Source organism: Culex pipiens, chromosome 2, assembly GCF_016801865.2.
Source record: "Culex pipiens pallens isolate TS chromosome 2, TS_CPP_V2, whole genome shotgun sequence".
Taxonomy (NCBI): Eukaryota; Metazoa; Arthropoda; class Insecta; order Diptera; family Culicidae; genus Culex; species Culex pipiens.
In genome coordinates, this window is record NC_068938.1 from 199,133,570 (window position 1) to 199,161,089 (window position 27,520).

The 27,520-nt window shown below is 35.9% G+C and overlaps 2 protein-coding genes across 3 annotated transcripts; one reads left to right on the forward strand and one right to left on the reverse strand.

The window, feature by feature from the left end:
• Positions 1–10,188: 10,188 nt before the first annotated feature.
• On the forward strand, positions 10,189–22,437 carry LOC120424464 (putative fatty acyl-CoA reductase CG5065). Its single transcript, XM_039588596.2, has 6 exons — positions 10,189–10,501; positions 15,114–15,419; positions 15,479–15,564; positions 15,623–16,177; positions 16,236–16,361; positions 22,102–22,437. Exons 1-6 carry the CDS (start codon positions 10,268–10,270, stop codon positions 22,352–22,354), a joined length of 1,560 nt encoding a protein of 519 aa, XP_039444530.1. The 5' UTR covers positions 10,189–10,267; the 3' UTR covers positions 22,355–22,437.
• Positions 22,438–22,626: 189 nt separating this feature from the next.
• On the reverse strand, positions 22,627–26,969 carry LOC120424465 (pyruvate dehydrogenase E1 component subunit alpha type II, mitochondrial-like). 2 transcript variants are annotated; one of them, XM_039588597.2, is made up of 4 exons: positions 26,810–26,955; positions 26,432–26,666; positions 26,251–26,313; positions 22,627–23,837 (listed from the first exon to the last, which is right to left on the reverse strand). In XM_039588597.2, exons 2-4 carry the CDS (start codon positions 26,525–26,527, stop codon positions 22,758–22,760), a joined length of 1,239 nt encoding a protein of 412 aa, XP_039444531.1. In that variant the 5' UTR covers positions 26,528–26,666; positions 26,810–26,955; the 3' UTR covers positions 22,627–22,757. The 2 variants fall into 2 exon arrangements, with proteins under 2 accessions (XP_039444531.1, XP_039444532.1); XM_039588598.2 differs by lacking the exon at positions 26,432–26,666 and having other exon boundaries at positions 26,810–26,969.
• Positions 26,970–27,520: the final 551 nt, after the last annotated feature.

Here is a 27,520-nt window from a genome sequence, read left to right on the forward strand (position 1 = left end):
ATGACGTTACAAGCTGCCTTACGGGACCTTCATGAAATTTCCATGAGTTTACAGGGCTTGGTTACTGTTATTGTGAACAACAGCAACAGAAATATTCGGTAATCGATTACGCGGCTGGGACACAATGCATGTAAACACTGACTCTCTTCAGTAGGTCAGTGCTGTCCATTAATCTTTTTGTGTCTACCATTTACTAAAAAGTGTAATTTATCAAGAAAGCGATAAAATCCAGGTGCGACAAGTGTATTTTTGTATTTTTGTATTTTTGTATTTTTGTATTTTTGTATTTTTGTATTTTTGTATTTTTGTATTTCTGTATTTTTGTTTTTTTTTTGTCAATTTTTGTGTGTTTGTTTGCTCAAGATTTCTTCATCGAGGTTTATTTAAATTCACAACAAGAAAATGTTACCTCAATGAAAACTAGATCAGATTCAGTAAGCTGCATAGATGACACAAAGCGGGTTTCCTCCAAAAACCCAGAGTGCACTTTCCTTTATCGTTTCGACGATTTGCCAACGGGGGATTTGTGTGAGTGTGTGCACGCGACCGATAGTGTTGAGCTAAAGTGGTATCCACTTGTGCAAAGTGGCCTCTTCTAGATCGCTGTAGATATGTTGTATCGCTTACCGCGTTTGAGTACCTTCCAAATCCCAAAATGCAAGCAAAAAGCTTTTTGTTATGGAGGAGGTATGAGATATTCTGGTAAACATTGTTGCTACAGATTACAGCAATTTCAGCGAAATGCACACTGATGTTGCTAAGATGGTGCATTCTGGATCGTCGTTTCGGCTATACTGAACTTGGTGGGGGAATTTGGGTAAAACAAATCTTTAACTTTATGTCTTCAGTTTACCACGATTTCCTTCAATGGTTATTTTGAACTAAAAGAAACACTATATTTTCTTCACTCAAAGTGACCCCGAAAGTCCCAGCCTAGACAAGGCAGAAACCTCATCTAAACCCATCTGTTTGCTAAGTCACATTCCCAATTCATCGCAATCGTTCTATCTTATCCCGCGTGCATTTTATGATAAATTCAGCTGCAGCGATTTCATTACCTTTAGCCTGACTGAGCCTTAAAACTTGATTTCAAAGTTGCCAAATTTGTCTTTTTAATCCAATCACAACATTGACCTTGTATGACAGAAATGATGCTGTTGCCACATCAAAACTAATCCGGAGCGTTTGGAAGGGTATGTCCACGCATCCTTCCTCGCCTGCTGATTCTGTGAAATGTGCTCCGTGCACAGAATCCTCTCTGCGAAGAAAATGTCTAAAACGACACGTGTGCGACAAGGCGGCACAATCACGACGGATTGTTGACTTCGTGGCGTTGCCTGATTCGACTCCATAATGTTGCTCGTAAATTTTGAGTTTAAGCAACATTGACATTCGTAAATTGTTTGTGGTTGTTGATCAAATTTGAATACGTTACGGATTTACGATGTAAATGAGAAAAGAAAGCTTTAATTTGATATGTTTTGTTTACTGATTAATTTTCGTCCTAGAAAAGGCGTTTCCTCTTAAATTTGGATGATTAAGCTCCTGACGTCAGGTCTGTTTCCTGTGAATTCATTCGAATTTCGCTCAAGGCAACGCGCGTTTGCATCGTTGATGAATGAACGTGTCTAGTTTCTGAACTTTTCAATAACAATGAGCATTGTGCGCGAGGTCGCTATTGTGTAAAGTGGGTGGCTTTGATTGATTTGAAATTTTTCCTAGGAAAGGGTAACGCTGCAAAGGTTCACTTATTACACAACTTGACATTTTTGGAGTTGATGTCAGTAAACGCTTCAGCTTCGTCAAGGTATGATAGATTTGGGCTCCCTAAACACGCTGCAATTAACATAATTAAATTTTAGTGAATTATCTGCCAACGAATATAAATGCAATGTGATCATTTTAAAAACCATGCGTCTCCATTGTTTTTCTCGAAAATTTACAACTTTATGCTTTCGCAGGAAGTTCACTAAAATTCAATTCTGTCGATTGGAGCTTGTTCAGCGGGTCCAAATTTATCATACCTTGACGAAACGGAAGTGTTTACTGAATGTCGAGCTGTATTATTGAACACTTTGTTCTAGACAGGAATTGTTCCATAGCAATAATGGTTCCGGTGAAATTAAAGCCGACGCAAGACGATAATGAAAGCAGCAGCATCAGTTTTTGCAGACCCAATCGTATGAAAACCGCAATTTGGGGCGAGACAATGTTGATTTTGGGATGGCCCCCAGGGGCAAAATTGCAATTTGGTGGGAAAGCTTCAGTCAGTACGTTTGCACAATTGTTGTGTATCGCTATTGTGTAAACATGAACGTTGAGAGCAGTTTTTTAAGGGCTTGCTGTTGCTACGCGTTCTTAGCAGGACAATTTTAATCGTAATTTTAAGGTCAGTTTCATAATTTTTAACCTTTACCGAGATTGCAAATTAAAAAGTTTTCCGACCCTTTTCTTTAGCAAAACTTGCCACCAACCATCAAACGAATAGTTTCCTTCAAACTTAAATTCGCTGCATTCCTTTTCCAAGCTGGTGGGGTCAACGCGTCCAAGAACTCAGGCTCTGACAGGATTTGTTCCGATGCGGTCACGTTCCATTTCACTCTCTCTCTCTGGAGCTGATTTCATCTTTGGCTGTTGGCTTGGAGCTGGCAGATGTTCAAAAAGCCAAAACGAGGGCAAGTCTCCCGGTCACGATTCTACTAAATTTTATTTCGACACATTATTTGCATCGCCGCTCTTGGGTGGTTTTTGGCGGGATTTCGGCGGGTGCAATTTGCCCCTATGTGTGATGTGGCTTAGTTTTTTTTTTGTGTTGAGAGAGGATGCTTTCGTTTAGAGAAGTTCTGGTCGATTAGATTCAGAAACTTTGGTTGTTTATTGCATTTACCTTGGTAGAATCTATTTTTCTCGAGGTTAAAAAGGTTTCAATTTGCGGTTAAAAAAATGTCGGTCATTTCAAGCTATTCCATTCAAAAAAGAAACCCAACTGCTACATATCGCGCATATTTCGGGCGTTCAATTAGCATCGCGCTAATTGGCCTTCAATTAGGACCGGACTGATGGTAGAAACAAAAGTTGTAGACCTTACCTGTAATCGATGACGAAGGTCTGTCTTGAAGATGTTACAACTGGCCACTGACGAATCTGTAGGCCACGTTTTGGGAGTCAGTTTCCAGCTAGCCGCGTAACCGTCGTGATCTCTGTGGAGTTTGGCTATCTCTATATAGTGCAATTTGTGGGGAGTGTTTTTTTTTGTTGGTGAAAGTATGTGGAAACTGGGACGATTTCTAAAAGCAAAGTAGAAATTCAAAGTGAAAGTGATGATCAATCATCAATCATATTTCAAACTAAAAATAATCTGTGATACCAATGCGATGTAAATGAGGTGTCACGTGGCTTGATGGACTAGTTTATCGAAAAAATAGTGTGCTTTCCTGATTGTAATGTTCAAAAACCAACAAGTAATCATCATTATCGTTAACCGGCATGAATTCTAAATTGGCAGAAATGATCTAGAGGTTGATCGTCTGAATTATATTTTCAGGTGAAAAATGTAAAAGTGGATAGTAAAAATTAAAAAAATTCATATAAAAAATCAAATATGTACCAAATTTCCTTTTTTATGTTATAAATAGTTTTACCCAATTTCCCCCAAAACTGTAACTGGAACTATATAATGATGGAAGCATCATTTGAGTGTAATACGCCCAATTTCAAACATTCTCAAAAGTTAGATTGTGTCAATTTTAAAGTGAACGGCGTTTAAACCAAGTTACTATTAAACTTCGTAATATTTTGCGAAACTCTTGGTATATTGTCTAAAAAAATCCCCGTCAAATGTTTTGTGTTGTCGTTGGAATTGTATATATAATTGAGAAATAAGGGGCCATCCATAAACCACGTTGACAATTTAGGGAAGGTGTCGATTTTTCAGGCTCAATATAAAACAGTGGTCCTCAGCCGGCTTAACTTCGCGGGCCATTTTGGTTTTAAGCCGTAGTATCGTGGGCCGCATGTGGATCAAAAATAAAAATTATTGAAACTTGAAATTGTTTATTTGTTTCAAAGATAAATTTTCATAAAATTACTTCTTTTTCATTTAATTTTCAGATGTTATTAAATGTTTTCCTATTTCAAAATTTTCGCAAAACAGCAATACTTCTTATAAATTTTCATTCATTAAATTTTTAAGATTTTTTGAAAGTTTAAAAGATTTCCATCTAGTTTTATAAATATATTGGGATTGAACTTTCTTCTTGGATTTAATAATGGGTTTTTTTTTCATTTTACTTTTAATTAGTTTTGAAATGAACATTTCACAATTCACACAATCATTCAAAAGCATATTTTTTCTACTTCATTCAAAAATCTACATCTGCATTTTTTGTTTTGTGTTGTGTTCACCCAACTGGCAGTCGCATGATTGTGATGCATGGCGGCATGAAAGTATATCAGAATCTGCATGAAATCTGTCCTCATGCATTTTTTGCGATATAGGAGTATGACATTTTTGCCCGTTACCGACAATTATCGACATTACCGACGACTTTTTGGTTGTATTTCACAAAAAAAAACACTTAGCAGAACGAGGATTGAACCACCAACTTCTTGGTTATTGATCCGACACGCTACCACCGCGCCATGGACGCTTGATGAAAAGTGAGTGAAAGAGCACCAACATATGCTTCTCTTTGGAGTGTTGCTCGGGGACGGGCCAGCTTTATATGTGTTGGTGAGAACTGCAGATCGCTGAAATTTTTACACGCGGGCAAAAATGATCTACGGGCTTGCTGCAAAAAATGTTATAAAATATGACATTTTCTGCAGCAAATCCAATGTTGCAGATTTTGAGATATATTTTTCCTTTGGGTGTTGTATTCCGAAAAATTGAATAGGGACCATCCACAGACCACGTGGACACATTTTTTGTTTTGTGTTGTGTTGTATTCCGAAAAATTGAATAGGGACCATCCACAGACCACGTGGACACTTTTTTGGAAATCTCAACCCCCCCCCCCCCTTCCCCGTAGACAACTGTCCATACAAAAAAAACTTTTTTGTTTGGAGCGTGAACAATTGCCATACCGCCCCCCCCCCCCATAGTGTCCACGTGGTTTATGGATGGTCCCATAGGTCCTATAAACACATAAGACCTTATTCTGGCGTTTTACGGCGATATGATGTATACGCCATTGAGATGATTTTGCTGTAGACACGATTTTCTGTTTTTGTTCATTTTTTCAATTCAAAATGACTAATTTAAGATCTGCACTGTAGAAACTTTTAAAAAGTAAAAAAGTACAATAAAAATGTGGCCCCTACAAAATTTCTTGTTTTTTCCTATTCTCTACGATTTTAAACCACAAACATCATTTGGCCGAAAAAATAGCCCAATGATGTATGTATACATTGCTCGATCAAAGCGATCAAAGCTGGCTTTATTTTTTGTGCCAGCTATTTTGATAGCTGAGTGGATCCCGTAATGCATTGTCCAAGTGGATTTTTTAAGGGGGGGGGAGGTTTTTGGGAGCGTTCTTTTATTACGTAACGCAGTTGGGGAGAGGGGGGTTGAAGGCCGTGTTATGCTCCATACAATTTTTTTAAAATTTGTATGGAAATTTTGTTACGAGGGGGGATCTAAAAATCTGATTTTTTGCGTTACGTAATAAAAGAACGCTCCCTTAGCGATCGTCTATGCTCCACATTTTTTGCATGAACAATTGTCAGCAAGGGAGGTGGGTGGGTCTAGAATTTTCAAAAAAGTGTCTACGTGGATGTGGATAAGGTGTCATCCATTAAGTACGTCACATTAAAATCAGCCAAAATTTACTCCACCCCCCTTTGTCACGATTTCCCTATGCTTTTAACACGCAACGTCACGCTTTCTCAAAACCCCCCTCTTCTCTCAGAACGTGACGTACTTTATGGATGATGCCTAATGGACGTCCCCTTAAGAATTAAATCGAAATAATGTAATAAAATATTGCCTAATCTTGATTTGGTCCCAAAACCTCAAATCAACATTCAAACAGTATTGAATTTGACTTCTATCAATTCTCAATGTATACATACATCATGATGAGTAAAATTGGCGTATACATCATAGTTTGTTTGCTTGATAAAATGGGCCCCAGAGCAGTTTTTTGAAAAATTCTTTTGTAAGGAAGTAGCTTTTAAGATTCTTTATCAGACTGTACAATAAAATTGAAAATGTCCAAAATGGCGTATACATCATATCGCCGTAAAACGGCAGTTACGGGCTTATAGAACCTTTTAAAAAATTATAGATTTCATGTTTATCTTTATTAAGCAAGCAGTGAGTGAACAAAAATATCAGAACAATAACAAAAGGCAATATTATGATTGTTTTAGGAAAATTATTGAAAATGTTCTTTTGAAAAAAAAGTCAAACAAATTTAAAATATAAACAAAATAAAACAACAACAAAAAATAAAAAAAAAACAGCTAAACACATTATTATTCGAATGATTATAAGATTTTTTTTACATAAACACAATAAAATTTAATAATCTTATTATTGTTTTATATTTAATATAAGTTTAATAAAAAGGTCCTGCTTTTTTAGCAAATAAAACAAAACGCAAGTTATTTTTGAATGTCAATAATAATTTTCAAAATGAAATTTGACGAAAATTGAAAATATATTGAGTTTTTTTGCTTAATAATTCTATTATACGTCAGATTTTTTTTTTCAATTTTAATGTAACTATTTGATTTTTATGAAAATAATTTCCTAAAAATGTCATTCTTTAGTTTCATCATCTATTCATCGCATTTTCCCTTGACCTCTTATTCTCGAATTTGGTCCAGATTTGAAGATTTGATTTGATTTTAATTTTTAAAATTTGCTGGAAGATCCGAAGCGTTCCACAGAATCAAACCTGATGTTTAGAACTGTTGGACATTTTTCGGATAGTAACGTCATTTTGAGTATCGTAGTTTTCAAATAAATGAAAGATTTTTTTAAGGTAGGTAATTAAATTGAAATGTGATTTCCATGATTTCATAAAATTTAATATTATTTATTATTTTCTTAGCAAAAGAAAACTTGTCCATTCTTTTTTCTAGAGAACCCATTACAAAAACTCTTTTATGGGCCGGATCCCATTATAAATTTAAAACCAGCCCGCGGGCCCCACAGAAGCCCTCGACGGGCCGGAGTTTGGTGACCACTGTCTACGTGGTTTATGGATGGTCTCTAACGAGAGGAATGTCGTGTATAGCATATAAGTCACCCCAAATTATTTTCATGATTTTATGAAATCGTTTTTTTTATACGCGTGATTAATTTTTATCCATTTTTTGATTTTTTGTTAAATTTTTAATTTAAAAGTGTACGTAAATATTCGAAAATCCGTGAATTTTTAATCAACTTGAGCAAAGTTTTTAGTGGTAATTAGGACAATGTTACAGCCACTTCATATTAGCATTTTTTTTTTTGCAAAAATCGGTCTGATTTTCTATATATACAGCAATTCCCCAAGAAAACAGCATGGAAAAAAACAAAAGTGCTCGGATCGGGCTCAAAATTTTTCTGGGGGTTCCTTGGCCGAAATAATTAGACCCGTATTTTTTTGTTTGGCCATTAGGGTGACCTACGCCGTGTTAGGGTGGTCTGAAAAATGGCCATTTTCGTCGATTTTCGCAAAAACCACTTTTTTCGAAAAATCATAACTCCTCGCCATTTCAACCGATTTCAATTGTCTTATACGCAAATGAAAGGTGATAAGTTGGCCTTTCAAAGAAAAATAATAAGAAGTTTCAAAAATCTAGCCTAACATATGAAAAGGGCGTATGAAACTTTAAAATGTCGTTTTGACAGTGTCTGGACCAAAGAGCCTATGTCTGGAAATATTTTTATAAGATTCTCCGGACATTTTTACATAACATACTAAAAAATGGGAGGAGTTCATTAACAGGATTCCGAGATATGATTTTTTGAAAATAAAATCCGTGTTTTTTGACGCGCCGCGCGCAAAAACCGGAGAATGACGAAATTGGCAAAAAATCAACTTTTTTCACTAAAACTGCGATAACTTTAAAATTTCAGCGATGACCTATAGATGTCTGGGTACCAAAATTTTCGTAATTAAAAGACGCAACTTTTGGTACCCAGACATGTATAGGTCATCCGTGAACTTTTTAAGTTATCACAGTTTTTGTGAAAAAAGTTGATTTTTTGCCAATTTCGTCATTCTCCGGTTTTTGCGCGCGGCGCGTCAGAAAACACGGATTTTATTTTCAAAAAATCATATCTCGGAATCCTGTTAATGAACTCCTCTCATTTTTTAGTATATTATGTAAAAATGTCCGGGGAATCCGATAAAAATATTTCCAGACATAGGCTCTTTGGTCCAGACACCGCCAAAACGGCATTTAAAAGTTGCATACGCCCTTTTCATATGTTAGGCTAGATTTTTGAAACTTCTTACTATTTTTCTTTGAAAGGCCAACTTATCACCTTTCATTTGCGTATAAGACAATTGAAATCGGTTGAAATGGCGAGGAGTGATGATTTTTCGAAAAAAGTGGTTTTTGCGAAAATCGACGAAAATGGCAATTTTTCAGACCACCCTAACACGGCGTAGGTCACCCTAATGGCCAAACAAAAAAATACGGGTCTAATTATTTCGGCCAGGGAACTCCCACAAAAATTTTGAGCCAGATCCGAGCACTTTTGTTTTTTTCCATATATATATATTATACAATCCAGACTCGATTATCCGAAAGCCTCGGAAAAAAATCATTTCGGATTATCGGATCATGATTTTTTTTGTTGAAATACTTTAGTATGACCCCAAATTAAAATGAAATAATTAGTAGGCAATCATCATCCAAATTTAACCAAAATTCGGTCGCAGATCCAGGTTCTGTAAAAAACACAAAAATATGAAAAAAAAAATGTCTGGTCATAATTCGATTATCCAAAGTCCCATACAAACCTTCCGAAAATCGAAACTTCAGATAATCAAGGCTTCCGATAATCGAGTCTGGACTGTAATTTAAAATATTTTCACAATTTCAAAATCAAGCATAATTTTTTAGAAGGTAAACATATTTTTGTTTTGTCCTTTTGTAATCTTAGGCTTGATCTTGAATTTTGTTGATCAATTTTCAAAGTTCACAAGTGAAAATTACAGATGATTGTCTAAGCGATATGATTTTTTTTTATAAGCGGTGTTTAATTTATTTTTAACCTGTAAATAACCCTAAGATGACTATAACATGAATACGGTGAATTTCATCGAAAGAAATGTAAATAAGTTCCGATTGAAAATATGAATTTAGCGTAGGCAATTAGACGTAAATCTCTTTTTTAAGTCAATCAATCATCAATTTAACGGTCAATCAAAATGATTCGGAAACTCATTTCGGCCATTTTGAATTCACTACAAAGTAGTTCTTTAGAATTCCGAAAAAATGCTGATCATTTGTTATATTTTTTTAAATTATATGAAACTCGGAAATTCACTACTTTACGTTTTCACAACCTGTTCGTACATTTTGGCAAACATGTTGTACATTGCATAACTTATGTCGCACTGATCCACACCTCAAAACAAACAAACTCACGGTCAAACGAACTTCTGCAAGTGTCGTCCGGTTTACGTGTTCATTGACATCTTTGTCTCGCATGCCCGTTTACGATGATGGTTATTGCAAAAAGGTATTTATTTTATTCCCCAGCAAGCTTGTATTCACGTGCGTATAGGAACTTCCCAGAACTGGAACTGAACTTGGCGCCAAAAAGTGAAAGTTAAAAACTGCATCGCGGTGCAGTTGGAGTCGGGACTGGCCAAGTCCAAGGTCGTCACAGCGCAGCGTTACAGACAATGCGGTAGTGCCTCCGAAAAAAAGAGACCATTACAAAGTGCCCTTCGAAGATATATCTTACGGAATTCGTCTTGTGGGGGGAGACTGTATGGGGTCACAGACAAGTAGATTAAATTTATTGAATGAACTGCTAAGTGAACTTGCGTATTGAAAGTGACGATTAATATTAAAACTCCGGACAAGTGTCAACATCCGTTTGTCTGTGGCCGTTCGTCTGGTTTAGATCAAGTCGGCGCAATTGCCCTCAAGAGAGGACCAACACCGAGTACCCTGACGGTATGGCTTCACGCCAAGGCAGTGAAAGGAAGTCTATAAATACGACGACCGTTGGGCGCTTCCGTTACTAGTCCGGAAGATTTGGTCGTTGGAAGAGGAAGGAAGGAAGGAGGTCGTCCTTTTCGGTTGACTCGTAATGTCCGAGTGCGAAGTGATGTTGAGTGATGTGAGTTTGGGGGAGTACATCTCGGTGCCCAGGTTCTACGCCGGTGCGGACGTGTTCCTGACCGGCGGAACGGGGTTCATGGGCAAGGTGCTGATCGAGAAGCTGCTCCGGTCCTGCCCGGATGTGGGCCGAATTTTTGTGCTGATGCGCTCGAAGCGTGGCAAAACGCCCCAAACTCGGGTGCAGGATCTGACGAATAATCCGGTGGGTGTGAAGAAAACTAGAATAGAAGTTTGTGGAAGTGTTCAAGTGTTATAGCATGACGATATAGAGAACAGAAAATGAACAATTGATAATCCGGTGAAATCTACATATAAATGTACAATTAGAGTTGAAAAGTGATGCCGAAAAACCAAAGCGATTATAGAAAGCCTAAAATAATGATGTAAAATGTTTAAAATGTCACCTTTGTCATAGGGTGCAAGAAGATCCGAGTTGATACTGATGAGTTATTAGCAATTCGATGAAAAAAAATCGGCTTATATACTTGAAAGTATATAAGGGGTATATAGGAAATATATAAGAAAATACTTTTTACTCAAATAATTACCAAAAATCAGGATCAACTCGGATCGTTTTGCACCCCTCGACAATGTTGTAAAGAACCTTAATCGATCAAAATTGGCACAGTTACTTATTTTTGTTTAAAGATTCGAGTCGTGGGGTATACCGTAAAACGGGGTGACTTTGATAGGTTTGCGATTTTTCCGCAAAATGAAGAGTACAATTAAAATACGTAAGGAATGGTTCAGAAACATACTGACCGTGGTAGAGAAGTGTTCAAAGTACCTCATGAAGAACTTTTCATAAATTTTTGAAAAGTTTATAAAGTTAGTTAACTATAGTTAAGAAAATGTGGATGAAAGTCATTATTTTAAACTTCTCAAAGTGTCATGATTTTCTCAATGAACATGATTTTTAATCGGAAAACGGAATGCATTTTCGGATTCTTTGGACAATTTTCCACTAGGAGAAGGTTAAATAAGTTTGTAAATAATAAATAATATGTGTTTTTGAAAAACAATTAAAAAAAAAATCTCCAAATTTATAGGCAAATTCAGTTGAACAAATTTCATGTAAAATGTGAAAACTTGTGATTCGTGCTTCGAATTCAGTTTAAAATGCAATATAAATCGATAATTTTGTAAACAAAACTATTTTTAACAAATTTCAGGCAAAATTCCGACTTTTTAACAATTTTACCTAAAATTTATATGTATTTTGTTAAAAAGCTTATAAACTTAGTTAACTTAATATAAACATTGATTTTTTTCTTACAAACTATATCAGCTACTTTAGTGATGGTACATTTAACGTACAAATAAAGTTTGAACATCTTAAATATGATTTTAACAAGAAAAAATATGACTATCAAAGTCACCCCGGAATTAAAACCAAGAATTTTTAACGTAACTATTTTTCTAAACACTATTGAAAAAACTTTTTTTCCAAAATAGTGCATGGACTTTGTGTGGCCTACCCCAGTACATGTTTTAAAAATAATAATCTTGAGAAAAACCTTACCTGTTGGAAAATATTCTAAAAACAAATTGAAATCCTATCAAAGTCACCCCGGTTTACGGTACCTTGTGTGTTTTTTTTATTGTCGCCCTATTGTGCTATTATGTTAATTTCGTAATTTATAGATTCAGCATAAAAAATGTAAAAAACTTTCGATAATTAGGAGATCATCCCTTTTTTATTCTTTGAACTGAACAGAAAGAATTAAATTAAAAATATAGATTTTTTCTTTGTACCTGAAAATTTCATTTTGTGATATATACACAGTAAAAAAGTTCTAATTTTGAAGGTGGATAATTTGGATAATTGAATATAACCTCTTTTTTAAGTAATTCAAGAGTTTTTTTTAATCCTTTGTACATATGAAACACAATTGCTTATAGAACATTAAAAAAAACAAATTCTGGAATTTCACCCTAATAACACAGTTCAACAAAAAATCAAATGTTTCTTGTCTCTGAGACGAGAATATGTGTTCCTAGCAGATTTTTGCATGCTGAATCTGAATCCGGGTCCAGAATTGCTCCAAGTGGTCCCAATTTCGAGATACACTCGTTTGAAATGTTAGTTTAGGCCAAAATTAGCTACTTTGTCGACTATTTTACAAAAGAACTATTGAATAAACAACTAAACCAATACATGTATCTTAAAGTTCACGTTTTCCCCTTTCTGAAACACCCCTGGTTTTTAAAATTCGATTGTTTCTACGCATATTTATAGCCATTTTAAAATTAGAATTTGACTTGCATGCAAGTTGGAAAAACTTGAATGAGAACCAACTGAAAATAAAATTTTAAAATGGCTATAAATATGCGTAGAAACAATCAAATTTAAAAAACCAGGGGTGTTTCAGAAAGGGGAAAACGTGAACTTTAAGGTACATGTATTGGTTTAGTTGTTTATTCAATAGTTCTTTTGTAAAATAGTCAACAAAGTAGCTAATTTTGGCCTAAACTAACATTTTAAACGGGTGTATTTCAAAATTGGGACCATTTGGAGCAATTCTGGACCCGGATTCGGATTCAGCAGGCAAAATTCTACTAGGAACACATATACTCGTCTCAGAGACAAAATCTTGTTGGACTGTGTAATTTGTGAAAAGGTTAAATTCATCAGGAAGTGAATAAAATTTCACCAGTTCCGGATGTAAAATTACACATATTTTTTGACACATTCCCAGTAGTAATATTATCTTTTTTTTGCTGTTTAGTGATCAATGAAAAATAACTTTTTATTGATACATTATTAAAATTTTCTTAAAAATTCAATGAGCACAAAATAATAAAACTCAACAATCAATTTGAAAAATGTTAATAAATGACTTTAAACTAATTTAAATAATAATTTTTATCCGTTTTCTATTTATTAGACTATTCTACCATTCAATTTCTGTTGCAAAAATTTGAAAAATCATTAAAAATTATGTTTTTTTTCAAAAAATCTAATTTATTTTGCAATCTATGATGTATTTTGTCAGGTCATTTATCTGATAAAATCTTTAGCATTTTTAACCCTTTTTTTACATTTCTGTCATTTCATATGGGTCATTCCATCTCAACTGTGCACGAAAAAGTGCAAATTTGAAAATTACCCTCTCCGATCCTGCTCAAATTTGGCAGAGCTGTTGATACTATCAAAACTTGCAAGAATCCCGAATTTCATCCAAATTGGACCACCCGCTCCATTTTTGTACCTTCCCAAAAAATCGACTTTTTTGCGATTTTTGATCAAATCTCCTACTTTCAAATAGCGATAGCTTAAGAACCACAAATCATAGAAGGTCGGTCTTAAGATCAATTTTAAAGGAAATTGGACGTAGAATCCATTTCCGTGATCAAAATGTTGATTAATTTATTTTTTCTATCTGTATTGCGCAATTGAAAACTTGAAATAGCCGTAACTCAAAACAGCCCTATTTATTTTTTTAAATTTGACCTCACCATCGTATTCCCCTGCCAATTTTACATAAGAATCGCTTATCGACAGAAATGAATATGTTTCGTTCCAGAGATATCGAATTTTAAAGTTTAGTGTTTTCGAGATTACCTACATCAGCTTCATTCGCCGCATCACAGGCGGGCTGATCAATAACTGCTACCTGGTGTTCTGGGAGATGATTAATTTAATTTATATTTTTATAATTTTACGCAAATATTTATTCAAATGGCTAATAGGGGAAATTCTCGTATGTTTGGCAGCTTAAGTCCTCGCTCCTAGTTTTGTCCAATTTGCTCATTTTCACTATTTAAACAACAAATTTTGCAAACGATGGTGAGGTAAAAAAAAAAAGTTGGGGTGTTTTGAGATACGGCCGTTTAATGTTTTCAATTGCGAAATACAGGTAGAAACAATAAATTAATCAACATTTGATCACGGAAATGGATTCTACGTCCAATTTCCTTCGAAATTGAGTTTAAAAACAGAAAAAAATGATTTTTTCCAAGTCTCACCCAAACAACCCAGCATTTTCTAAAAAAAAGTTAAATAAAAAATCACCAATTTTTTTTTACCGTATAAAATTTTTTTTCTAATGTAGTCCGTATCCATAACTACAACTTTGCCCAAGATACCAAATCGATCAAAAAAATCCTTCAAAAGATACAGATTTTTGAATTTTCATATATCATTTTTGTATGGACAACTGCCAAATTTGTATGGAAAATTATATGGACAAACTAATGATGCAAAATGGCTTCTTTAGGCATACTGAAGGCACCACAAATTATCAGTCGGATTAAAAAATACAAACAAAACCGAATGGCCGAAATCTGAGAGATCTGCTCAATAGTGCTTATGTATGTTCACTTTTAAAAACATTTTTTTTTTAGTAGCTGAGAAAATTCTAAAATTTCTAAATTGACCCTTTTTAAATGTTTGGCCTTATTTTGAAATGTTGAAAATATTGAAATTGGAAAACGTCACAAAATGTCACATTTTACCATTGATAAATGGATTTATAATTTCAGAGATATCATAAATTGAAAAATTAAGGCTGATTGGATAACAATTAGATTTTTTAAAATATTTTTCTTAGCAATTTTGAATGAAATTCAAGTGATTACACATCATTTAATTTTTTCTGCCATATTGGATGTCATCTTGAATATCCAATATGCTTCAAAATAAGAGAAAATAAGGAAAATATACAAAGATTTGAAATAAGGACCTGTAACACGATTTGCTTTTGGTTTCACTTTTCAAGAGTTTTATTATAACTTGATTCGCATTATATTCATGCCAGAAGATATTCAGAAACACAACTTCCCTGCTAATCTGTCTCTTCCCCCATCATCAGTTGTTCGAAAAGCTGAAACGCCTCAACCCGTCGGCCCTGTCCAAACTGGTGCCCATGTACGGTGACTGCATGCAGCTGCGGCTGGGGATGTCCCCGGAGGACATCCAACGGTTGCGGAATGTGTCGGTGGTGTTTCACCTGGCGGCCAGCGTCCGCTTCGACGATCCCCTCAAGGACGCCATCCTGACGAACGTGCTCTCGACGCGCGAGCTGTTCGAGCTGTGCCTGGGGATGAAGGCGTTGCGGGCCGTCGTGCACGTTTCGACGGCCTACAGCAACCCCGAGCAGACGCAGGTCGATGAGAGGGTGAGTTTTCAAAACTTTGGAGGTTTTGTTTATGATGATGATGAATTTTGGTGTTTCAGTTATATCCTGCCAAAGCAGATTGGAGGAAGATGCTGGATTGTGCCCTCAAATTCGACACACAGATTTTAGATATTTTAACAGACAAGTAAGTTCTCAGAATAGAAGGATTCTAAAAACGCTAAATCTTCATAATTCATCTCCAGAGTCACCGACTTTGCCCCAAACACGTACACCTTCAGCAAAGGCCTGGCGGAGCAGGTGTGCCGTGACTACGAAAGCCAGCTACCCCTCGTGATCTTCCGACCCTCGATCGTTGTCAACACAATCGAGGAACCGCTCGTCGGTTGGATCGACAACCTCAACGGTCCATCGGGAATGCTGCTCGGAGCCGGAACCGGCATCGTTCGGACGGATCTCATGCCGACAGGAAACCGTGCCAACACCATCCCGGCGGACATTTCCATCAAGGCGTTACTGTTGGCCGCGTGGCGAAGAGGCACGACGAAACACACCCCAAGCCAGAACCACCTGCCCGTGTACAACAGTGCCGTCGAGCACGAACATTCGTGGCAGTTCGACAAAATGATCGACTGTGGCAAAGCGAACATGACCAAGCTGTGCTTCAGCCGGCTACTGTGGGTTCCCGGTGGATCGACAACCACGTGGCGGGTCAAGTACTATCTGATGGTTCTGTTGCTGCACATTCTGCCGGCGATGCTGGTCGATACGCTCTGCTGGGTCTGCGGGAAGCGACCCTTGTAAGACACTCCAAAAATTGTTTTAAATTGACAAAATATAATAAACTTTTGCTTTTAGCTTGATGAAAATACAACGGAAAGTGTTCCTCGCGCAAGCTTCTCTACGATACTTTGTGTATCATCAGTGGAACTTTGAAACCGAACGGTTTCGATCGCTCCGGAATGGTCTGCAGGGAGACGATATGTAAGTAGTCGTTACCAAGTCCCAGCCTTCCCTATTTAAACACTGGTCATTGTAGATGTTGGCTTCAGACGGCGGTCAACTGACAAATCTTTAGAAGCTCAGCTCTACTAACATGCAGCACCAGTCTTTTGAATTTGGGTCACTGTTCTGGTGTTTCTGGAATTTAATGCTCTAGTTTTCACAAAGTATCGTATTTTCAAAAATACTCAGATTTTCACAATTTTCAATGGGGGTATCAATCGATTTGAAATTTGGCATGAATTTTCACTGTTTTAGATTATATTGAGTGAAATACTCAAATTTTCATAAAATACCGTATTTTTTCGAAAATACTACAATTTTCATAATATGCAATATGGGTATCAAACGATTTGAAATTTTGCATGCATTTTCATTGTTTTAGTTTTTTTTAGTTCAAGTATCTTAAAATTAAATGCATAGTTTTCACAAAATGTCTAATTTTTTGAAAATACTCAAATTTTCATAATTTGCAATACACTCAACCACCGGTGGTTGGTCACTTTTTCGTTTGACACTTTTTTAGTTTGTACCCCGTTGGTTGGTCAAAGTCAAACTAAAAAGTGACGAACTGTCACTTTTTACACGGCGCTCACGCACACTATCAAAACAAACGTTTCGTAGTATGTGTGAACTCCGTGTAAAAGGGGTGTCAAATTAAAAAGTGACAACAGTTGGCGTCAAACCATCGGGATTTGAATGTAGTGGTAGCAAATGAAGAGAAATTTGGTATGGGAGCAATTCTCTGAGATTTCGGTCATTCGTTTTTTTTTGTTTTTTTTTTAATCCGGCTGAAACTTTTTTGGTGCCTTCGGTATGCCCAAAGAAGCCATTTTGCATCATTAGTTTGTCCATATAATTTTCCATACAAATTTGGCAGCTGTCCATACAAAAATTATATGTGAAAATTCAAAATTCTGTATCTTTTGATGGAATTTTCTGATCGATTTGGTGTCTTCGGCAAAGTTGTAGGTATGGATATAGACTACACTGAAAATAATGATACAAGGTAAAAAATTTTTTGGTGATTTTTAATTTCACTTTTTGTCACTAAAACTTGATTTGCAAAAAAACATTATTTTTATTTTTTTTTAATTTTTTGATATGTTTTAGAGGACATAAAATGCCAACTTTTCAGAAATTTCCAGAATGGGCAAAAAATCTTTGACCGAGTTATGATTTTTTGAATCAATACAGATTTTTTTCAAAAAATCGAAATATTGGTCGCAAAAATTTTTCAACTTCATTTTTTGATGTAAAATGGAATTTGCAATCAAAAAATACTTTTGTGAATTTTTGATTAAGTGCACCGTTTTCAAGTTATAGCCATTTTTATGTACATTTTTTTGAAAATAGTCGCATTTTTCATTTTTTCAAAATTGGTGCCCATGTTTGCCCCACGGCGTGTTTTCTAGAACAACCTTATCAGGAAAAAATAGTCATCGCCACTTTCAAATGTGTCTTATAGGAAATTTTCTCAGCTTTCCAATGCTTCTAAAAGCGAAATGTTTCATCGGGAAATTTCTGAGATATCTCTATTTTATGTTTTTTGGTTTTAAATTCCTTTATTATTTATTGGAAACTTTATACTAACAGTTCAGAAAACTTATCAAATGATGTGTTTCATGAGTCATTTACTCATCAAAATGTTTGCACATTTTGATGAGTATGACAAAAAACAATTTTGTAGAAGGTTGCAAACCGCTAAACATTTCGAAAATTATGTTTTGTCTAAGTTTTTGAACATATGGGATTTATTCAGAAATTAAAATCATAAAACAGTGTAAAAATGTATTTTTACAAGATTTTTTTGATAATTACATATTTTTTGTGTACAAATATACCGTGTCTATTCTGATTTAGCTTGTTCAACCGAAACTTTGGCAAGTTTGTGATTATTAATGGTATTATTGAATTTTAATGAATAAATTTGATATTTTCATAAGCAAACATTAACCTGGAACATAAATACAAATATGATTTGAAATCGAAAATGTACTACATATTACTGTAGCAAGCTTCAAAAGTCATATTTTCATGAGTATAAAATAAAGATAAAATTTTATAAAATGTTTTCTGTAGAAAATGCACTTAAAAGTAGCAATAAAACTCGAGTCTTCCAATTCAGAATTCTGAAAACACCGTCACAAACATTTATTTTTGTTTGAACAAAAATTAAATAGTATTTTGACAAAAAAATCTAACAGAAACTTTCTTTCCAAACTATTTGAACAAAAATCAAGACATACATTTTTTTTAAAGATGAGATTGAACATGGGAGTCTTATAAACTTCTAAAATATTGCTAATTCCTTGATCATTTAATACAAAAAAACTGAAACAATCATTTCATACTAATGAAAAGTATTTCTCCTAAAGCTAGCAACAGTAATTTGCAGTATAATTTCGAGTATAAAACATGTTTTGTATCCATGCAACTAGTTAGTGTTTGATTAAGGAAATATGATATTTATTCATAAAAATCTTGTAATATCCTATCAATCTCAAACCTGTAGAAATTTCGGTTGTATCAGCTAATTCCAAGCTGAATCAGAGCAGACCGGTGTTATTTGTACACAACAATTATGTAATAATCTATTTGTTCTTGTAAAAATAATATTTCAATACGGTTTTATTATTTTATTATTTGAATAAATCCCACATATTCAAAAATTCGGTTAAAACTTAATTTTCAAAATGTTTAGCGGTTTGCCACCTTCTACAAAGTTGTTTCTTGTCTTATTTTGCACATTTTGGTCAGTAAAATACACATGAAACACATCATTTGACAAGTTTCCTGGACTGTTATTTAAAAGTTTCCAATAAATGATCAAGGATTTTAAAAGAAAAAACATAAAATAAAGATATCTCAGAAATTTCCCGATGAAACATTTCGCTCTTAGAAGCATTGGAAAGCTGAGAAAATTTCCTATAAGACACTTTTGAAAGTAGTGATGACTATTTTTTCTCCTTAAGGTTGCCCAGAAAACACGCCGTGTGCCCACATTTGAAAAAAATATTTTTGAAAAGCTGAGAAAATTCTCTATATTTTGTTTTTTCGGACTTTGTTGATACGACCCATAGTTGCTGAGATATTGCCATGCAAAGGTTAAAAAACAAGAAAATTGATGTTTTCTAAGTCTCACCCAAACAACCCACCATTTTCTAATGTCGATATCTCAGCAACTATAGGTCCGATTTACAATGTTAAAATATGAAACATTCGTGAAATTTTCCGATCTTTTCGAAAAAATACTTTCAAAAATTTAAAATCAAGAATAACATTTCAAATGGGCGTAATATTGAATGTTTGGCCCGTTTGAAATGTTAGTCTTTTAAATTTTTGAAAATATTTTTTTTTCGAAAAGATCGGAAAATTTCACGAATGTTTCATATTTTAACATTGTAAATCGGACCTATAGTTGCTGAGATATCGACATTAGAAAATGGTGGGTTGTTTGGGTGAGACTTAGAAAACATAAATTTTCTTGTTTTTTAACCTTTGCATGGCAATATCTCAGCAACTATGAGTCGTATCAACAAAGTCCGAGAAAGCAAAATATTCTCAGCTTTTCAAAAATATTTTTTTCAAAGGTGGGCAAACATGGGCACCAATTTTAAAAAATGAAAAACTGCGACTATTTTCAAAAAAGTTACCTAAAAATGGCTATAACTTGAAAACGGTGCACTTTATCAAAAATTCACTGGAGTACTTTTTGATTGCAAATTCCATTTTACATCGAAAAATAAAGTTAACAAAATTTTGCGACCAGTATTTCGATTTTTCGAAAAAATCTGTATTGATTCAAAAAATCATAACTCGGTCAAAGATTTTTTGCCCATTCTAGTAATTTCTGAAAAGTTGGCATTTTATGTCCTCTAAAACATATCAAAAAATAAAAAAAATTAAAAATAGTGTTTTTTTTTGCAAATCAAGTTTTAATGACAAAAAGTGAAATTAAAAATCACCAAAAAAAATTTTTACCGTGTATCATTTTTTTTCAGTGTAGTCTATATCCATACCTACAACTTTGCCGAAGACACCAAATCGATCAGAAAATTCCATCAAAAGATACAAAAATTCTGAATTTTCACATATCATTTTTGTATGGACAGCTGCCAAATTTGTATGGAAAATTATATGGACAAACTAATGATGCAAAATCATCTGAAAACAATCTGAAATGCATTTTTCGGCAATTATAATCATATTTAGCATGTTTGGGCTTTTTCGCAAAAAATAAAATTTTCGTCGATACTTAGATATTTTGGAAACTAATGATGGCTAAACAACTGGACAGGTGTATACTGCATTTTAAAACACTTTTTTCATTCAAATGTTGAAACCCTCGTAATTTCAATTTTTATACTTTTTTTATTTTTTTGTTCCCCCCTCCCCTCGACTTCCCAGTCACAACGTTCTAGCAGGATTCTAGCAGAGTTCTTACAGAGCTGGATATTCTTACAGCATTCTAGCAGAAATGTTCCACCGTTCTAGCAGGATTCTGACAGAACCAGCTCTGCTTGAATATTTCGTGACTGGGTTTGATCAGAGTCGAGGGACATTTCAAAAATTTTTGCAACGGCCTAATTTAAAAAATACAAGAACAGTGAAAAAGCAAACGAAGCGAAAAATTCCGAATTATGTTAATTTGAGTACTTAAAAAATCGGTATTGTGTGATTTTTTAGTTTTTATATTTTGCAATCATTACTAGGCGTCATCCATAAAGTATGTCACGCTCTAGGGGGGGAGGGGAGGTCAGAGCAAGTGTGACATTGCATGTTATAAGTATAGGAAAAGCGTGACAAAGGGGGAGAGGGGGGGGGGGGTAAATTTTGGCTGATTTTTGCGTGACGTACTTTATGGATGAAACCTTATTGCCTTCCCCCTTCAAAATTGCTCCGAAAAATCAGAGGTCAAAAAATATTTGTTCAAGAAACTTCAAAATTTTAATGAAAATTGAAGTCAAATCAACTGAAAACAATCTTAAACGTATTTTTTGCTTTGATAATTATATTTAGCATATTGGCTGGATTAAAAATATTTTGAAAGTTATGAAATTTCAATGTACAGCACCGCAGAAACTTTTTTTTTGCAAAAAAAAAATAGATTTTCATCAATACTTAGGTTTTTGGAAACTAATGAGTGCAAAACAACTGGGCAGGTGTATAATGCTTTTTTTAAACACTTTTTTCATTCAAACGCAAAAACCGTGGCTTGTAAATTCAATTTTTAAACTTTTCTTTAATTGTTTTGAAATCTAATTTCTTATACCAAATATCCTTAAAATTTTTCCAGAAAATCATGTAACAAAATGACACTCAATCACAAATTTAAAAAAATACATATTCAATGAATCGGTTGTTTATAAATTGTGAAATATTAATTTTGTTATGTTTGAACGAAAGTATTGTAAAATTACACTTTTCAGACTATATTTTGAAAACTTCAATATTTTCTTCGAGTAGAAAATCTGATAAATTAACTTGCATGAAAACGCCCTCTTCGATTTGCGTGAAATGTTGTCATAAGGGGTAATGTTTGTCCCTGATCTCGAATCCGAGGTCCATTTTTGATATCTCGTTACGGTGGGCGGTTTTATGACAACATTTTTTTCGTTACTTAGCTGTTACAAATTGAGCAACACGCCATTAGGATGGAAATTTAATGTACTTTTCGAATCTTCAGTTGTTCAGAAGTGTCATTTTTTGGTAATTACAGCGCCGCCTTCAGCTGGCACCTAACGGAGGAGCGCATCGACCAGTTCTACTACGACTGCTGGATGGGCGTGCGGCGCTACCTTCTGAACGACCCGGACGAATCGCTGCCCCAGGCGAACCGCAAGATGCGCCGGCTGAAGCTCGCTGACCGCGTGGTCAAGGCCATTTTTTACGCCCTACTCGCGTACTGGCTGTGGAAGAGCGCCCTGCTGCAGAGCTTCGAGACGCAGCTGGTGCGGTTGGGCAATCGATGACCGTGAGGTAGGGACGGGATGTTTCTCGGTGTAAATAAACATTTATTCAGGAGGCTCTTTTTTGGAGGGTGTACTATTTTAAATAGTGAAGTTTTTTTTTTATTTGAATGTTCTTCGAAAATATCCATGTTGGAGGTGAAACTTGTTTCTTGATCTAACGCTACGACTCGTGTGTTTGTGTGATACTGAGAGGAGGCAGTGACCAAACTAAATGCCACAGTTTTTAAATGACCCGTTGTTGTTCAAGAATGTGTTGGATGTTGGAGTGTGTGGTCGTTTGATTTCGTTCGCTTTTAGCTAAAATAAAAAAGTATAATTGCAGGACTTCAAGTAAAAACAAAAACCCAATTTGCTCCAAATGCGATTGTGAGATTATAAATAAAACAGTTGCGCTAGTCCCGATCTACAGGTTCACAGCCCGGCCAAGGCTCTTGTGGGCCAGTTCACCTCCGGGGGTCGAGTTACGGATGACGCTGCAGTTATCCGGCTTGGCGTAAATGTCCGTGACCAGCTCCTCCACCGCGATCTCCTTGTCGGCCTTGGCAACCTTGGTCGCGGCATCAACCTCTCCACGGAGCTTGGACTCGATCTCTTTCAACTCCTCGGTCGTTGCCAGTTCGTTCGTGAGGATCTTCTCGCGCAGCGAAGTGATTGGATCACGCGTTTGGCGCACTTCGGCGATTTCATCACGCGACCGGTAGCTGGTTCCAGGATCCGACATGGAATGTCCCGAGTAGCGATAGGTGGCCGTCTCCAACAGGATCGGTCCCTTGCCACTGTTGCAGTGCTCGATGGCAAATCGGGTAGCCTCGCGGACCGCCAGCACGTCCATTCCGTCGACCCAGATTCCGGGCACGGCGTCTCCACGGGTATAGTAGTTGACATTGGCCGAGGCACGCTCCGCACTTGTTCCCATTCCGTACCCATTGTTCTCACAGACAAAAATGCACGGCGCGTTCCACAGTTTGGCCATGTTGTACACCTCAAAGATCTGTCCCTGATTGGCCGCACCATCGCCGTAGGCCGCAATGCACACTCCCTTCGTCCCGTTATACTTGGCAGCAAAGGCGATGCCCACTCCCAGCGGAACCTGCGCCCCCACAATACCATTACCACCGTAGAAATTATTCGTGTACATGTGCATGCTGCCACCCTTTCCCCGAGCGCATCCACTCTGACGACCCGTCAACTCAGCCAGCACACCCTGCATCGAAACTCCCATCAGATACGTCCAGCCGTGGCACCGGTACGCCGTGATGCACGAGTCCTCGGGACGCATGGCCGCGCGCATTCCAACGGCGCAAGCCTCCTGGCCGGAGTACAAATGACAAAAGCCGCGGATGATCTTCTCCTTGTACAGATTACCGGCGGCGGTTTCCATCCGGCGGATCGCGTACATCTGGCCGTAGTATCGGAGCGCTTCGTCCTTCGTTACGGTCACCGTCGTGGCCGGGCCCTGGTCCAGGTTGTGCAGCTTGAAGGCCTGGAAGATGGGAAACATTTTTGAGTTACGCAATAAAAGAACGTTCCTACTTTTTAGTCTAATGTATTCCCTACTTCAATCCAACACTTGCTCCCTGAATTCAACCCTTCGGGAAGACTTTATTGCACAAAAAGGGGTACAATTCGTGGATGTTTATTAGCTCTACCTAACTTGTCCCGGTCGACCATCTGGTCAGAAGTGTCTTATGGATAAATTTGTAGTCTAGTTCTAGCTGGTCAAGTTAAATGCGACCGGGAAGTCTACAAACTATACAAAAGACAAACCACTTTGTGTTCTGAAACGACTACAAACATTGAACATAAAGGTACACGAAGGGCTACTGAGATTGGGCGTGTGGTGTTACATAATCTAAAGTATTGTCTGAAAGTTTCTCTACTAGATCGTCAATTTTGGTAAACTGGGCGTTAACAGTCACTTTGACAGATAGTTTACTGAAAGTTGGTTGTCAAAACAACTGAAATTTCAGCAAAAGAAACGTCAAATTATTCTGCAGAAAAGTAATTTTCTTTTGTCAGTTTGAAATTCGTTATCGAAATTAGATTTTGCGTGCCATTGGAAATGTTTCCAGTGCTGTTATTTATATATTTATTTCAACAATCCTCCAAACTCCTGTTTCAAAGGATCACCATACATAATAAAAAAATCACAACACATTTGAAAGAGGATTTTTCCTCGGCAGCATCCAAACAATAAGTCATAAGTGACATTTCTGTTTGACAGATATTTAGATACTGATTTTTCAGCAATGTTTTTTTTTTTTGATTGTCGATGATTACTGAATCGCATTCACTTATTTATTTTATTGAAATGGCTATCGATCGCGCTATTGAAGAATTCGACGACGTTTTTCCGCTAGGTTCGCTGTTGTTCCAGCGGTGTTCGGAATGATAGCCCCCATACAGTTTGAGCAGTTTTTAGGGAAAAATCGCGTTTAGAATGAAAAATCAAGCATTTTCAGAAAAGTGGGGTATTGCAAAGTGTGGCAATTTCGCTAACGATCATAATGCGTGGTGATTTGTAGTGATAAATTGTGACTGGTATTTTATTTAAACGATTTTTCTAAATAGATGATCGATATTTTGGATAACTTGAGTTAAATGTTGCAAAAGTTAAAAGTAATGATGAAATATTATGTAAAAGTGTCTAAACTTTACTTTTCTTCCCGTTTGACCAAAATATTGACCTTAAAAATGCATTTTGGTGATTTTTTGGAAATTTTTGGAAAAATTCGAATAACTGACAATTTTTTGAGAAAAATATTGTTATTATGCTGTAACATGACTCTAATAGTTTGTTCTATCAATAATACACACATAAGGAGCATTATCAATCAAATAAATCTTATTTAAATCAATTTTTCAGAAGATCTTTTTGGTAAATTTGAGGAAAAAACATGAAAAATTAACTCAGCCCCTATGATTTATACATCATTCGATTCGTTTATGCGATTGCCACACTTTACAATAACTTTCATCGACGTTAAAAAATATTTGATGGAAATAAAAATCAAAAACTGCAAAAAAATAATATTTCCAAGCACGCTGTCATTCCGAACATCGTTGCGTAGTGCTTCTACTCGCCACCAGGATGCGTGCACGTTTCTGTCGAATCTTGTCAAATTGCCTGGGGAGATTTAAATTTTCCTCAAAAATGATAAAAGCGAGCCAAGGTTGCTCGCTCGTTTTCACCTGTCAATCGCACTTTTAAAGCATTGAAAGTTGGTGGAAACTGCGACTGTTGTTGTTAATTTCTTTATTTCCGGCAGCTTTAACCTTTCGGTCATTCGCTGCCCCAAACTGCGACTGGAAATGTAAATAAACAAAACGTGGTTGCCTAGCTTTCTGAACTCTTGTCTTCAAAAGTGCGAGAAAAAAGTGCTGGCTATATCCAAGTTACAGGATCAATTAATGTTATTAATTTATCTTCCCTTTGACAACTAATCCGACTTTTCCAAAAACACATTTTGTTCTTCTCACAATATCAAAAACTGAGCTTCTCAAGTGATTTTCGTCTGGTCGGGATGTCTTGTAAGGCGGAATTATTATATTTTTTTTTTCATTTTGTTCATATTTTCACGTTATTCATTAACTTTAATTTTGGAAAACGAATTTATAATATTCGGCTATTTGTCATTCGGAGACCCGATCATCGTTATATCTCTTGAAAGGGTTGCAAGATCTTTAAACTTGATTCCTGAACGCAAAGGTATACTATAGTGGATTTTTTTCCACTGATAGGTATATAGAAAAAACTGTAATGCTGTTTTCATATCTCCGATTATGTTATTTTTTAAATTTTACCTAAGTGCTTATAATTTGAAACAGGGGTGCCAGAATTATCATTTTTTCACAGCCATACCACTTTAATAATGTTAAAATTATAGAATACTTACTCTGGTTTCAAACGTCGCTTCGGTAGCATATCCGCTGCTTTGCGATTGAGTCGCAAGGACTTTCTGCAAATGTAAACAAAAAAGAACGCGTCATCAGATTTGTTTTTCTTCTGTTTAAAACTAACTATAAATCAACTTCGATTAGTAACAAACATCATTATCAACACATCTATTTGCCGACCTTTGCAGTGACGGCCACGTCTCCTGGTTTTTGGTTCTGTGCAGCCACCTCCGTCCCGGCACGGAAAATGGTTTTGACCCACTTGGAAAGTCCCATATTTTACTAGTGAAGTTTCCTGTTAGTATATCGATTTGGTTGACCTTCGCCCAACAGCTGATTAGTTGAAAAGTACTTTCGATCCTATCTCGAAATAAGTTTTTAAATTTGTTTTGTTATGCAATCAGTTTTCCCCTCACTGCGAAGGAGGTGCGTGTGGAAGAGGAGTAAAATGGTTCAGCCCGGAGAGGTCATCGGAGACGTCACCGGAAAAAATGCAAAATTGACATGAAATTTGTAGCTTGTTTCTAGATATTCGTACGCTAAACTATTTCTACTTACCAGATTTCCAAACAGGCCACGCTGTGCGACAGATTTCGCGACGTTTGAAAGCATTTTGGACCAGATTTTTCAAGGGGCAGTACGGAAAAATTGGGAACACAAATATGACACGGAATGACAGCGAATACGCAGCAGCAGTAGCAGATACGGGCTGATTGTTTTGCGAAATTTGGACATGGGAGAACTGTCAGTCGGGGTTTGTTTTGATGAGTTTGAGTTCGAAAATTCGAAGTTGGCCAAGAGTACCAGCACCAAGCGGTGGGCCGAGGAACTAAAATCTCTAGTAGATTGTCTGAATATTGTTTCTATGGTTTTTAAAGTTTTGTAATTACTTTTTGTCAGTTTTATTTGTTATTTTTTGATTTATTGGATATGACAAACTTGTCAGATAACAATTTTGATCAGGCCAGGGAAGACAATACGATACGGAAAAAAACATGGATTTGGGACTCAGTTTTGTTCACAAAATTCATGTGTTCTGTAAATTTGTCATTGCTAATTAACAAAACGCTGAATGGCGTAATTTTCACGATTTTCAAACATTCAGATATCAAACTTTTTCTATTCATTTGAATTTAAGCCATATTTAAAAAACAAAATCTATTGTAGAAATTTCAATTTTTTAATAAAATAGAAACTATAATGACTTCAGTTGGAAATTTTTCAACGATATCTACTTAAACTTAACAAAACCTACATTCTGAACAACTT